This window comes from Cryptomeria japonica, chromosome 2 (assembly GCF_030272615.1).
Source record: "Cryptomeria japonica chromosome 2, Sugi_1.0, whole genome shotgun sequence".
NCBI lineage: Eukaryota > Viridiplantae > Streptophyta > Pinopsida > Cupressales > Cupressaceae > Cryptomeria > Cryptomeria japonica.
In genome coordinates, this window is record NC_081406.1 from 384051539 (window position 1) to 384067453 (window position 15915).

Genomic DNA, 15915 nt, shown 5'->3' on the forward strand with positions numbered 1-15915 from the left:
TGGAGGCACAAGCTTCCCTGTTCTATTATGCTCCTCCCCCTGAGGACTAGCATCCTTCAACACATCAATCCTGAAGAAAAATTTGACTATGCAATACTTGACTGATGTGGAGCATATACCTTTAGTTTACTTCCTGAAGGGGTAGCACCCCTAATTCACCTCTTAAGTACATAAATGTAGCCTTTGGGAGAGGCTTGGTGAATATGTCTGCTAACTGCTCCTTACTAGAAACATGTTCCAGTGCAATCTCTTTGTTCTGAATCTTTTCCCTCAAGAAATGATACTTAAGCTCAAAGTGCTTGGTTCTAGAATGTAAAACTAGATTCTTGGAGATGTTAATTGCACTAGTATTGTCATAAAATATACTTACCGGTTCAGATATAGGAACTTTGAAGCCATTCAATACATGCTTCATCCAAATTGTCTGAGTGCAGTTCATGAAAGTTTCAACATACTCTACTTCCACTGTAGACTGAGAGATACAACTCTGCTTATTACTCATCCATGAGACCAGTCTACCACCAAGAAAGAATGTGCCACTGGTTGTGCTCTTCCAGTAATCTACATTACCTTCCCAATCAGCATCTGTGAATACTTTCAAGTTGAAATACTTGCTATATGGATACCACAATCCATAATCAATAGTTCCCTTCAGATACCTAAGAATCTGCTTGACTGCAACCATGTGGGATTCTCTTGGCTAGAACCTTGCAGTAATGCCAACTACATGTGCAATATCTAGTCTGCTATGCACTACATAATGCAACTTACAAATCATTGATCATTATTCCTTCTCATCAACCAATGCTGAGTCATCCTCTTTGGATAATTTACAACCGGTCACCATCAGTGTACCAACCGGTTTGCTATCTTCCATGCCAAAGGTCTTCAACACCTCTTTGACATACTTGGACTAAGTGATAAAGATTCCATCTTTCATCTGCTGGATCTACAGTCCAATGAAGAACTTAATCTCCCCTATGAGTGACATCTCAAACTCTTTCTTCATCTCATCTACAAAATCATGACTCATCTTGTCATCTCCACCAAAGATAATGTCATCAACAAATACCTCATAGATCAGGATCTGATCTCCTTCAAACTTCAAGTAGATATTACTATCTTCGCTTGTTCTCTCAAATCTAATCTTCACAAGATGGGAGTGCAAGCATTCATACCATGCTCTAGGTGCCTACTTTAGAGCATATATGGATTTATGTAGCCTACACACCATGTCACTGTCTTTAGATAGGGAAAACCCATCTGGTTGCTCTATATACACTTCCTCTTCAAGTACACCATTTAGGAATGCATATTTTACATCCATTTGATATACTTTGAATCCTTTAAAGGCTACATATGCAAGAAGCATACGAACTCCTTCCAATCTAGCTACAAGAGCAAAGGTTTCTCCATAGTCTTCTCCTTCTTCTTGGGCATATCCTTTGCACACTAGTCTGGCTTTGTTTCTAATCACTGTGCCATCCTCATTCAAGTTATTTCTGAAAACCCATTTGGTACCAATGATATTTTTATGCTCCGGTCTGGGTAGCAAAGACAATGTACCATTTTTCTCTATCTGGTCAAGTTCCTCTTCCATTGCCTTGATCCAGTCTTCATCTTTATGTGCCTCTTTGAATGATTTAGGCTCAAATTTACAGATCATACATGAGTTTCTCTGACCTTTCTTCTTGTAAGGATTCCAACATCCTTATCTCCTATGATTTGCTTAGGATCATGATTCAGCTTGACATACCGAGGAATGGTCTTGATAGATTCCTCTTGCTTTTCTTCTTCATCCTCATCTCCATCAGTATCAGCATCTACATCTACCAGTGTAGGAAAATTGTTACTGGTACTTGGTTGACTGACAATCGATTCCTATAAGGTTACAACTGGTTCATTTACTGCTTGCTCACTACCGGTTTCCTCAGTTTTCTCAGAGGTTTCCATAATTCTCTGAGTCTTATTATTGAAACACTTGAGAGCTTTGCTCTTGGTGGAATACCCTAGGAATATTCCCTCATCACATTTTGCATCAAATTTTCTCTGGTGTTCACTCCTCTTGATGTAACATTTGCTACCAAACACTCTAAAGTAGCTAACCACAGGTGTCTTACCAGTCCAATACTCATAAGGATTTTTATCCTTACCTTTCTTGATGAGTACCTGGTTCATTGTGTAGACTACAATGCTCATCGCTTCTCTCCTAAAGGTGTGGGCTACCTTTCTTTGAATCAACATAGTTCTAGCTGCTTCAACCATAGTCTGGTTAATCCTCTCTGTTAGGCCATTCTGATATGGAGTCCGGGGGGCAGATAGTTGCCTCTTGATGCCATGTTCTTCATAGTACTTGTTGAATTCACCGGAAGTGAATTCCCCTAATTGATCAGTTCTGAAGCACTTGATCCTTTTACCACTTTCCTTCTCCACTAATGCTCTGAAAGCTTTGAACTTTACAAAAGCTTCAGAGTTATCTTCCAAGAATGTGACCCACATCATTCTTGAGTAGTCATCAGTGAGAATCATGAAGTACCTATCACCCTGCACACTCCTAGTTTTCATAGGACCACACAAATCAGTATGCACAAGATCAAGCAAATTGTCAGCAATGAAAGGTTTACCTTTAAAGGTTGAGGAATACATTTTCCCCAGTTGACACTCTCTACACAAGGTATTAGCCAGTTTTCTTAGCACCAACAACCCTCTAACTGCCTTGATCTTACTAGCCTGAATAATCTTATCAAATTTTACATGGAAGAGTCTCTTATGCCATATCCAACTATCATCAAATTTAGCCATAAGACATGTACTTATATTTACATTTAGCTGAAATAGGTTACCTTTGGTCTTCATGTCGGTGGCCACCAAGTCACCATTCTTTCCTTTGATTCTGCACACTCCATTTTTGAATTCCAGAGTGAGACCACTATCATTCAGCTAGGCAACACTCAGAAGGTTGTGTCTAAGACCATCAACCCAATACACATTGTCAGCACTACTCTTTCCATTCAGAGAGATGGACCCTCTGCCTTTGACCATACATGGTGCATCATTACCAAAGCATACCACACCACCATCATACTCTTCCAAGGATAGAAACTTGCTCCGGTCACTAGTCATATGGTGAGAATAGCCACTATCAATAATCCACTCATTGGAATTATCAAATCGGGAGACAAGAGCCTTCTTGTCTGACACATCTTACTTGATAGCAACAAACACAATATCTTCATTTTCTTCATCTTCTGATTCCTCATCGATGACACCTTCATCAACTGCCACAAAAAAATTTCTCCAATTTCCTCCTTTGAATTTATTGAACCTTTTCGGTTTGTCCTTGTTGTCGCCATTAGGATAGTTTACAACAATATATCCTATCTGGTTACAAGAAAAGCATTTCAAAGGGAGATTACCTCTATATTTGCTGGTTCCTTTAGGAAGTTTCTTGGCAAGAAGAGCTTCAAATGCCATCAAAATCTCCTCATCATCCATTTCTCTGCTCTGTCTTGGTTCACCACTAGTGCTAGTTTCTTTTCCTTTTCTGGATGGTACAACATAAGCTTTAAAAGTTGATTCAGTCTTTTGAACACTACCATCAAAACTATTTAGCTCATAGGCTATCAACTTTGCAATGATGGAGTCTAGGGATACCTTAGTCTTGTCTATTGATCTCAACTCCTGAATAGCAGCAACCCTTATTGCATAGACTGGTAATAAGGATCTCAGGACTTTTCTTACCACACTGGAATCTTCCATTTTACCACCTTCACTCTTGATATCTCCAACAACAGTTTTGATTCTTATTCCATACTGTTGAATGGTCTCACCCTCAACCATCTGCATGTCCTCAAAATTCCCTCTAAGGCTTTCTTCCTTAGCTTGTTTTACATGCTCATCACTACCATAAATATTATCAAGAGTATCCCATACCTCTTTGGGATTTACCTTATCATGGACATCAATAAACTCAATGTCAGATAAACTACTAATTAGGGCTTCCATGAATTGCCCATTCTCCTACATCTCTCTCTTTTGGTCATCAATGAGAGTACCATTAGGAGAAACATAGGCATTTTCAACATAACTCCAGTGTTGAGCACCAATGATTCTGATGTATATCTTCATTATGTCTTTCCATTTACTAAAATTTTCTCTGTTGAACTTTGGGCCTTCCCACTTCATCATTAGACTGGGATCTCTACCTCAAGCGGTTAAGCTTATAACATAGAGGACCTGGAGGATGCTCTGATACCAATTGATAACTCAATGATGAATGGATAGTACCAAACCAGTACTAAGAGGGGGGGTGAATAGTATAGACAAAAACACAATCCTAAACTGGTTTGTCAGCAGACATTGTGCTTAGGCAGACAAACAGTAACACCGGTCTTGAACAGAGTAGAACCGGCAAAACCCAGAGTAACTGAGACAAGAATAGACTGGTTGACACTTATCTTCTCATACAATCTAATACTTCATTTTCATTTCACCCTAGGGTATGAATAGGTAATCTACCATCAACGATATATATAAACAGCTAGATCAACATGATTCATCGCTTGACAGAAAACAACATATCATCACATGAAAAAGACATCACATATGACACACATATTTTTCACGTGGAAACCCAACTGGGAAAAACCACGGTGGGGATGAATATCCACAAGCTTGTTTTTGAACTCTTTAGAAGTCTGCTCTATTAGGAGCCTTGTCCGGTTAAAGAATGATACAATAGGTTCTGTTAGGAACCAATCCTGTTAGGGATCACCCGGTTAAGGGATGGCTAGAATACCCGGTTAAGGGTTAAACCCTGTTAAAGGTTACCTTGTTAGAGGATTTCAAGAACTCAATGGTTTTGAGTCATCCTATTAAAGGATTTATAGCAAGCCGGTTAAAGCTACCCCATTAAGGGATTTCCCAACTATTTTGGTGGTTAGAGATCAACAGGTATTACAATGATCTGGTAATAGCACTCAATGCTAATGCAGATCTGCTTTAGCTCATCTTCACCTTCTCAACCTACACTCTGCAGGTATCACTTCTCTCCTATAGTCTGGCAAGAATCACGTATCTCTTCTCTTGGATACACACACACAACTTTTGCCAACAACCTCAGAAAGAAACATAACATCGACCTTATAGGAAATAGATAGGTCGATAGCATAAACCCTAAACCCTAAACCTGTTAGGTTAAGGAATTCAAACAATTCAATCTTGACTGTTGAGCATATTGCATTAAATGCAACAGTCTTGATCTAGTCTCAAGACATTCTCCATCATTCATTTTCCATCGATTTCATGGCAGCTGATAACCCATCATGCATTATCACTGTTTACAGGCTTCGCACATTCCCAAGGTAGATGGGAACAATCTCCTTCATGCAAGATCCTTCATGCGCACAAGGCTGACATGGCAATACAATTTGTTCTTCATTACAATGCTAACTCCTCACAAAAAGTCACCGGTTGAGCCACACAGGCTTTAAGCACTTCAACTGGAAACTCTGAAGTTGAGACTACCAACCGGTAGTCATACAAAGTTTCCATGTGCCAGTTCCCATAACCACATGTCAGTTCACCTTAAACAAACACACCACTTCACTTTGGCACAAATGTCGGTTCACAGTGTTATACTGGTTCTCTTCTCTTCAGCATATTGACATCAATGACAACATACAATGTCATTATGTCCTCATACCGATTCACATAATGCCAACAATTTATGTGACTTCAGCTTTAGTGTTCTCTTCTGATTGTGGGTCATTCCTTTTGGAAATGCTGCATTTTTTCAGACATGAACAATCTCTGAATACCATGGCTGCATTTCAATACTAGTGACCATAACCTCTTCAGTTTCAACATTGTTAATGTGAATGTTAACAAGATTTGATTCAGTCATTAGTTTGGCAAGCTCTATTCCTCTTACCAATTTTGTGATCTTGATCTCAAGATCAAACTCCTGTGTCCTATTTATCCACATGCACCTTTTACCAATAACTTCAGACTGGGATAAAATATCTTTAACAACTGCATGTGGGACATAAGCAACTACTCTTGCATTTACAAGGTAAGGCCTAAATGCTTTAACAGCCTTGACCAAAGCATATGCATGTTTTTCCATAATTTCATATTTTAACTCAGTAGCCTGCAGGGATCTATTATAAAAAGAAATTGGATGTTCATACCCTTCATCATCCTTATAAAGCAAAACTGTTGCTATTGTATGGTAATAAGAAAAGGAAAACAGTGAAAAAGGCTTACTGTAGTCAAGAGATTTTAGCACTACAGCTTCCTGAATAGCCCTTTTAATCTTGTCAAAGGCCTGTGCTACTTCCTCATCCCAAGAAAACTTAGCATCCTTTTTCAGTAGCTTAACAACGGGCTTAACAATATTGACAAAGTTGGCTATAAACCATCTAACAAAAATCACCTTACCCAAGAAGGACTGAATTCCTTTAACATTCTTTGGTTGAGGCACATTGTTAATAGCCTTAATTCTCTTAGGGTCAATCCTAACTCCTTCCTTAGAAACAATATGTCCTAATAGCTTTCCTTCAATTACAACAAAGTGGCACTTTTTGGGATTTAGAGACACCGAATTCCAAGGCCTTACATAATACCTTTTCCAAATGACCACAATGATCATCTTCCTTCTTTGAAAAACATGTAAGATCATCCTAGTAGACAACCATTATGATGAGAATAAATTCTTTCAAGGCTACATCCATAGCCCTCTGAAAAGTTGCCGCCGCATTGTTTAAACAAAATGGCATCCTTACATAAACATAGGTTCCTCAAGGGGTAGTAAAAATAACCTTGAATTGCTCAAACTCTTTTACTAATACCTGATTATGACCAAAGAATCCATCCATCATTGATAATAAGTCACAACCAGTTGCCCTTTGTAGCATAGCTTCCATGTTTGATGATGAGTAGTTGTCCTTAAGAGACACGACATTCAAATTCCTAAAATCTACACAGAGCCTTATGTCCCCATTCTTCTTCTTGATAGGAACCAGATTGGATACCCATGATGAATGCCTTATAGGCTTTATAATTCTACCTTCTCTCAGCTTAGTCAATTCTTACTGCATTTTGGGTTCCAAGAGTGGGTTAATAGGTCTTTGTTTTTGTCTCAAAGGCTTAGCATCATGATGCAGAGGTACTTCATGCTGAAATAAATCTTGTCTATATGCCTTCAAATCATCATAAGACCAAGTAGAAACATGTTTGTACTTTTTTAATAGATTAATGAGGTTACCCTTGATATGGGAAAGCAAACTTTTCCCAATATATACCAACTTAGGGGATGACTCTGTCCTTAAGTTTACCTCTTCCAGTTCTTCCAACTTAGTAGATGACTTATGGTGTAAATGACTATTGCTACAGCTAAACATACCCTATAGTTCCACTAGTCCTCTGGGTATCTTATTAGTTTCTGGTTGAACTATGTCATTTCCAAAAACTATTTCTTTCTCATCTACTACTTCTACCAATGCATTACAATCAATTTTCTGACCTTCATATTCATCAATGCATTGTACAAACCTCAGTATATCATCATCACTTTCGAACACCTACCAGTTATACACATTGTCTGGAATTGCAGGTCTAGACTTGATTTCAACTATTGATACTCCATTTAGTTTTACAACATCATTTTTCAATGCAACATTAGTTAAGAAGTCTGCCGTAGTGTTTTTTGACCTTTCAATCCAATCAATTGAAAATGCATCAAAGTACTCAATCAAATCCCAAACAACATGTTTATACCTTTTCAACCTATCATTCTTAGATGTATATTTTGATCTTATCTAAGAAACCACAAGTTCTAAATCTCCAAAGACTCTTAACAACCAAATCTCATGTTTCTTGGCAATTTCCAACCCCAATAATAAGGTCTCATACTCAGCTACATTATTTGTGCATTGAAAAGCCAATAGAAAGGAGTATTTAAAAGTAATACCTGATGGGGAAAAAAAATTACTCCTTCTCCATATCCTTCTTTGGAACAAGCTCCATCAAAGTAAATCTGCCATAGGCCTTCCTGTTGAAATTCCAATTCATTAACAATAGGGTCTGTATTTTTTAGCTAAGGCTGAATTGGTTCAATTCTAAAGTTTCCAAGGTCCACATCAATCATGCAATTAAGCATGTTAGGATCTATTTTCTTGATGACCCTTGGGGCATGTGGTTCTCTATATAATTTCACCCAATTTCCATTCACTGGGATAGTTGCATATGAGAGGTCTAGTTGGACATTTCCTCCAACTGTTGCAGCCCATTATCTAGATAAAAGCATCCCATAATGGGGCTTGGTGTCAGTTACTATGACATCCATCTTATAGGTGGTCTCAGAGAGTGCTTCTATTTTCACCTCTACATCTTTCATTGTACCCACAATAGGTACTTCTCTATTATCCATAGCATAACACTTCCCATACAAGGTATTTATTGACAATCCCAGCTCTTTCATGACCCCATATGGCATCACATTTGTAGCAGCACCAGAATCTATCATACAATTTTTTATTAGTCTATTATTGACTAATAATGTCACATAAAAGGATCAACTTGAGAAGGTTCCTGAGTAATTTTTGTTTCCACACAAATTTATGGGATTTTTTACTCTTGATACCTTTTATCATTTTTAGTACCTTTAGGTGAAGATGCATTTGTATCCGATATACTAGAAAGTAGAGAGAACGCGACTTCTATGTGTTGTTTTATTTTTAACAGCTCTATCAGTGGTACTGTGACTTTAATCTTGGTTAATGTCTGAGTCATATCAAATGCAGAATTAATGTTTGACTCAGTATGGGCTTTAACCTTCTCTGCCTTTTGGTGACTTGTTTTCTTATCAGCAGTGGTCTCAAACAAATTACTAGTCACACTAAGTTCTTCATGTTTCCCTGAAGTGTTGGACTGATCCTTTTTAGCATGGTCATCTTTGGCAGAAATATTACTATTAGCCACCTTTTTGTGAAAAACTTCTTTAATAAACATGGAACCAGGCTCACCCTAATTCTCATCTTTCTTGCTGCTTCTCAGATTATAATTATGTTTGGCCTTAGCTATTGCAACTTTGGTGAGGTTCTTGACTTCTTCCTCACTAGGCCTTCTAAGATGTACTTCTTCATCCTCAATTGTCACCACATTTAAGGTAGGATGCCAATCAATTGTTAATTGCCCATGGCAATTTTCATTGATTCTTAATGCATCATACTCACTTGCTTCATCCTATGAAGACTCATAGTCACTTTCAAAAATGGTTAAAAACATAGTTACTACAAGCTTATCCTCATTCTAATATCTCAATTCACCCTCACTCTTCATAGATTCATGTAAAGCCTGAGCCACAACACACTGATAAGGGGAATGTGGTCCATCACATGCTGTAAACCAAGGATTATTCTCCACATTATGCGCGTTTCCACCTTTTAAAGGGTTAGGAGTATCATGATTCTGTGTACTTCTTGGCTTGTCTTGCATAGGTTTCCCATCTTTCCGGGTAGTGTTATATGGCATATCATGTAACCTAACAGGCCTATCTTGCTAATTGTAGTGAGGTTTATCATTCTTACTCACCTTTGCAGTGAGGTCTTTCACAACAGTCATCAGTTTCTCAATCTTATCCTCTTCTTTAGAGGCTTTATTTGGTTGTGGCTTTTGCTCTTGCCATAGTTTGCCATCAGTTCTTCTTCTAACTTTCCTTGATGCTTTCCTATTACTTTCCACATTTATTACAATTTTGAAAGCATCCCTTAGACTGTGTGGGTTTTTATCTCTGAGGATATAGGCCATCTTTGGGTCAAAGGCATTATAATAGATGGTTAGACATACATTTTCATCTAACCTCATCACTTGAAATAATCTATCCATTACCTTTTGGAACCTTGCATTAAAGTATGTGACAGCCTCATTATCAGATTTTATGATATTTTAAATTCATTGAGCATGAAGCTCACATTTGTCTTGTCCCCATACTGCTCTTGAATTCTTCCCAAGATCTTATGCTATCTATAGGCAACCCTCAATACCAATCTCGGGCATCTTCAACTAAAGATTGCACAAACAATATCATGATCACATCCTCATTTGTAATCTCATAAACATTAATCATATCACCAAAAGACTTCAGATGCTCCTCTGCACTTATGGCATTATTTCCAACAAATTTCTGAAGTTTGTCCCTCATTTCAATAGGGACATGGTTTGGATAACCTGGGATCCCATCAAAGAAAATTTGTCTATACAATTCCACATTGATGGGTCTTCTTTGGAACCAGTTACCAACACAATTGTTCCCTGAGTTCATTCTTGAACTTGAACCACCAGCTTGAGAAACTTGGTTATTCTGGTTGGGGGGTTTTACAAGAGGTATTTGATTTACTGGAGCAACATTAAAAGAAAAGGCAGGGTTATTTTGGTTAAGACGGGTGTATTGGTTAAGAAGTTTGTCCCTCATTTCAATAGGGATATGGTTTGAATAACCTAGGATCCCATCAAAGAAAAGTTTTCTATACAATTCCACATTGATGGGTCTTCTCTAGAACCAGTTACCAACACAATTGTTCCATGTGTTCACCCTTGAAATTGGACCAACAACTCGAGAAACTTGGTTATTTTGGTTGGGGGGTTGAGGTATTTGATTTACTGGAGCAACATTAAAAGAAAAGGTAGGGTTATTTAATAATTTGTGAGTAAAGATCATTTGGCTAAAGACTATGGAATGAGAATGCTATTCTCAGAGAAAGATTTGAACAATGCAATGACGGACAAATATTGTTACAGGGACACGGTTAAACACAGATTTGGTAACCTTTCACAAAGATCACGAGATATTAGATTTAAATAATTTTATGTGATATGAGCACTGATCTACATTATATAATACCTATATTAAGACTCTCCCCAACAGAGTTGCCAATTCTTGTTGGTCTCAATTTCTGATTACTTTGTTTAACCTCTAAAATCCTTTGCCTTTGTTCACAAAAGAAGATAACAACAAGAATAGGAAACAAGACAACAATTAACAAGGTTTACAAGGAAACCTCCTACACTTCAATCTTGACAAATCTTAGGTGGGTATACCTACCTGTGACTACTTTCTCACAATTTAGTAGATGATTTACAAAAAACCAGTGCAAATTTCTGCAAACCTTTCCATTTTAGCGCAACCAAACATAAATGAAAGATTTATTTTCATTGTAAAGGACCACAAAGAATTTCACGAACACTAGCAACTTAAACTAGTGCCTTATCTAGGTCTTAGAGTCATCAAAATCAAGTTAAAATTTGACAATAGTATTCACATACATATCACTACTTTGATCTACTGAATCTATATATGCCTGACATTTATAAACTCTCAACCTATGCTAGACCCACTCATCAAATTCATGTAAATTTACTGATTATCAGTGAAGATGAATTAAGTATATTTAATTCTCCTCCTTGAGGAAAAGACCTAAAACATTCCCATCATTTTCCTTCCAAATCATCTAACTAAACAATCCTTGATCATCTAATCAAAATGATAACTAGTACACAAATAGAAAGACCACAAATCTGGGCTCAAAAAATATTCTGATTGTATATTACTATTTTCTCATCAAAATTTTACATAGACATAAGGATGAGTCAAAATGCCAAAACAAAAGCCTGCATATATTTTGCTAGAGCTTCAATACAAAAATATTTGTGATCCTTTTCTAGGTAGTCCTGGTATCCATTTATAAAGATTAGATGTAACAAGCTTCAGACTTCCCTAGAAGAAAGTTCCTATCCTAACCACAATTCCCCCCAAAAGTTACATTGATTACAAAAATACAATTGAAGTAGGAGAATAACTAATTTTGGAATGTAATTCTCCACAACTGATTAATTGTCCAGCTGGAAAATGGCCGACTGACTTCTCAATATTTGCAGATCAGGTGCCAGGTGTCTTTAATTCTTCAAAATTCCATTTACCCAAAAAAAATATGTTACAAGAACTAACTGCTTCAGGTTTCCTGTGAACTACCACATGCTGGAGCGTCGGTGGGATCTTCCTGTGCTTATGTCTCTTTCAAAAAATATTTGCTTTCCCATACCTTGAATGTATCATCATCAGGCCCAGAGAAGCTAATAATTTTTTTCTTTAGTTTATTCAAACTTTTCCATGTTTCCCTTAACTATTTAACTTCCTTCTCCATAAAGCCAAAATGTGATTTTATTTTCTCAATTTCTTCAATAGTTTGAATAAATAAAGAAGTATCATCTATATTTATAATTTTATTTATTCTCCGAGACAACCTATGACCTAGCTCCCCAAGCCATACTTCTTTATCTTTCATTTTACTAGCACTTAAAAAACCTCTAGGAAACAATTTAAATTTTTTATTTGCATACTCTTTTTTGGTACAAGTTTACCTTCCTTTCTATGTTGACTCTTTCTATTGCAAACCTAGACAAACCTTTTACTAATTCATAAGTAGATTTGATAGAATCATCAACACCTACTTCCTGGGATAAAGAATATATGGACTCTAAGCTCACCTCTCTAGCAGTCCACTTATCCAAAATTGGCTCCAAAGTAGCCTTATCTTCTTTCAAAGAATCCAAAAGAGTCAATATTCTTTTCATGTTTATATAAACAATTGCTGCTCCAATAGTATCAGCAAATTTGAAAATGGTACCCCTGACCTTTTCCTCATATTTGTTTGCAAAAATTGATTGAGCCTGCTTCAATTTCTCCATCTCATCTTGAATGTTCTTAGCTGATTGGAAGCCAGAAGTCATGGGGGATGGAGGGAATTCAACAATAGGACTAGAAGGAGGGTGATAAGCAGGAGAAGAAGTAATCACTAGTTGGGAAGACTCACCCTTTTGATATTGTCCTTCCAATTTATCTTTCAGCTCTGCAATGGTGTTATCTTTAGAAGCTATCTCAAGCTTTGCTTCATTGTAGGCCTTGAGGACTACCTCTAGTTTTACTTGGAGATCAACTTGTTGCCACTCAAATTGCACCTGCAGTGCACAAGTTGAAAGCTCAAGTAACTTGGTGACACATGGGATAATTTTTAAGACTTTGAGTTGCCTATAGTGAGAATTAACCTCCAGATGAAAGGGTGGTTCCCTGTGAATAACTACAAATATTTACCGAGAAAAGGGATAGGAAAACTTAAAATGAAACTAGAAATAAATTGAAAATGCTAAACAAAGGTGAAGCATGAATAAGATATCTCAAAATGATAGAGGTACAATCCTAAAAACAAGAATATGCAAAAATAGACTTCTAGTTCACAACACAAATATTTCATGCAAAGGATTTAAACTTCAAGAAATTGAAAGTAAATAAAACTTCCACAATCAACCAAACGAGCCAATTTATCACAATGCACAACCAGTGAATTACAAATGAGACAAAAAAATTCAAAGGTTATCTAGACAATAACACAATAAACTAACTCTCAATCAAGGATAAGAAAATGAATTGTAAAGACATAAGGAATAAGCTAGTAATCTTTTATTCATAATTCTATCATAAAACTACATATGAGCTACAAGAATGTATTCTCCGCTAAAAATAGCAAGAGAATCATCAAGAATTAGTGAAGAAAGATAAAAAAATTTCACTTTATACAAAAACCTTCCAAAAGTTAGAGGAAAGATAACTCCAAAATGACTGAAGATGAACTCCCACTAAAAATATCTCCTCTGAAAACTGATCCTCTCGTAGAAATAAAAAGCCACCAAAAAGGCTTCAAAACATTAAAAAAGAACTCATGCAAACTTGCTCTCAAGATGGGTACTTCATTTCAAATTCTTAGTCAACTAAAGGTTGACCCATATGGCGCTAAAAAACAATCCTTATTACCTCAAGATCACAAAAAAAAACTCATGCAAACTTGCTCTGAGCTTAATAATCGTGTGCATTAACCAGATGACTTCTTATTTTGCATGGATTGCAAACTACCTAATGACTTCCTCTTATTTTTCATGGATCCCTAGACACTACCTTACCTACCACCACTTTCGGCTTTTGACTATAACTAGCATTGCTTTCTTCATCGGGTCATCGAGTTAGCACTAAAACACTTATTCTGATGGCCAATGATATGCTCCATTTCACCTACTTTTCTATCAGGCCTGCCACGTGTCACTTCCTGGTTGGTCGTGAGGTTCCTCCCCTACCATCTTAGCATGACCTAGACTCACTGCCAGAATGAATCTCTTCCATTCAATCAACCTTAATTTGTGTTCTTTATTTCTATCTCCGAATTGCTTCCTTAGCGGGCCCCACTACTTGGTTGCCAATTCATGGCGAATAAACACCGCACATCTTCATCATGTGGTATAGCGACCACTGCTAGATCTTTAGGAACCTACTTGCTTTTTACAACTGCTTGTTTTCTTTTATCTCTCATGTTTCTCTCTTCATCTTTGGCCCACGCGAAATGAGGGACGATAATGAACTTTGGACCATTTAACCACTTTGAACCAATGAACTTTGAACCGTTGAACCACTTTGAACCATTGAACCACTTTGAACTGGTGAACCACTTTGAACCGATGAACCACTTTGAACCATTGAACCACTTTGAACGGTTCAAAGTTCAAGTTCAAAGTTGACTTAAAAAATATATACATCTGCTCATCTATAGCCTTTTGCCATGTGTCAGCCTCTAATTTGCTCGTGGGTCCACTTTGTCTACCATCTGGACTTACCACTGGACTTGGTCTGCCTTGGTTCTTCATCTTGACTGCCATATTAACCACAACTGGACGTTGACCCATCTTGTCGCTAAGTCACAGTGATAGCTGGGCATGCAACTTTTCCTTGCGCCCTAGCGATAATTGTCGGATATTTCAGATTTGCACAATCTTTAGCCTCTCTGAGCACTTTCTCCTATGCCATGGTGTCACCATGTGTCACTGCTTTTGGATCCAACTCGGTGCCACCTTAACCATCACATAATCAGTCGCTATGTCCCAGGGGATAATCATCGAGCATCTTCATCATGTGGTATAGCAACGGTTGTTGATCTACCCTCAAACTGCTTGATCTTTAACACCTTAGTCGCTCACCTTTTTCACACGTGCTTTGTTGCCAAGTTGCGGAGGTAACTGGCAAGCTTCTTTCTATAGTGGTATAGCGATAGCCCTTAGATTTTTTGGACTACCCTTGATCTTCTCCTAATTTTCTCCACCTTTAACCCCTTAGCCGCTCACCTTTTCCGCACGTGCTTTCTCACCATGTGTCACCCCCTGATTGGATCCAGAGATCCACCTGGGCACCACCTGTCTGTCAGACCTACCACGTGTCTTGTTCTATCGAATCTCTTTCTTTCGGCCAAACTACTCTCTCGACAACTTGTTTACCAGTCTCATCGAACCTACGGTTTCATCAATATTGTTATGTCGATGAAACTGAGCCTTCAATGAAACCTTTTCGGGACTCATTGTGACCAAGGTCTGCTCGATGTTGTCTATCCATGCCATGTCACTAGCCACTGGACCACCACCTGTCTGTCACATATCTTTGGTCTTATACCCTCTACTCCACCACGTCATTAGCCGCCAAGTCACGATGATATCCGGCGAGCATCCAACCATCGCGACATAGCGACAACCGATGGATCACAGCGATCTGCGTCCCATCTTTCTAACTTGCTCAACCTTTAACCTCTTCCTGCCAGCCGGTCACAAAATTAAGATGCTTTGAGATGTACACACATGCAGGGTCCACTGGGTGATGAGAAACTTCTCGTCAAAAGCTCGTAAGCTTTGACACTATAGTTATGTGTGACTTTAGCTTTAAATACAAAAATGCTCCTCCCTGTGACCAATGTGAGATAAATGTTCTTCCATCCTAGCGACTGAAAATGCTTGGAAGTTCTCTAACCTCTTAAAACCCTCTTTGGT

The 15915-nt window shown here is 37.8% G+C and overlaps 1 protein-coding gene across 1 annotated transcript; it reads right to left on the minus strand.

Annotated features, from left to right (window-relative positions):
- Positions 1-5794: 5794 nt before the first annotated feature.
- LOC131860527 (uncharacterized) lies at positions 5795-14787 on the minus strand. The gene is made up of 5 exons (XM_059214884.1): positions 14719-14787; positions 12873-13017; positions 12465-12650; positions 6192-6558; positions 5795-6080 (listed from the first exon to the last, which is right to left on the minus strand). The coding sequence occupies exons 1-5, from the start codon at positions 14785-14787 to the stop codon at positions 5795-5797; spliced, it is 1053 nt and encodes a 350-aa protein (XP_059070867.1).
- Positions 14788-15915: the final 1128 nt, after the last annotated feature.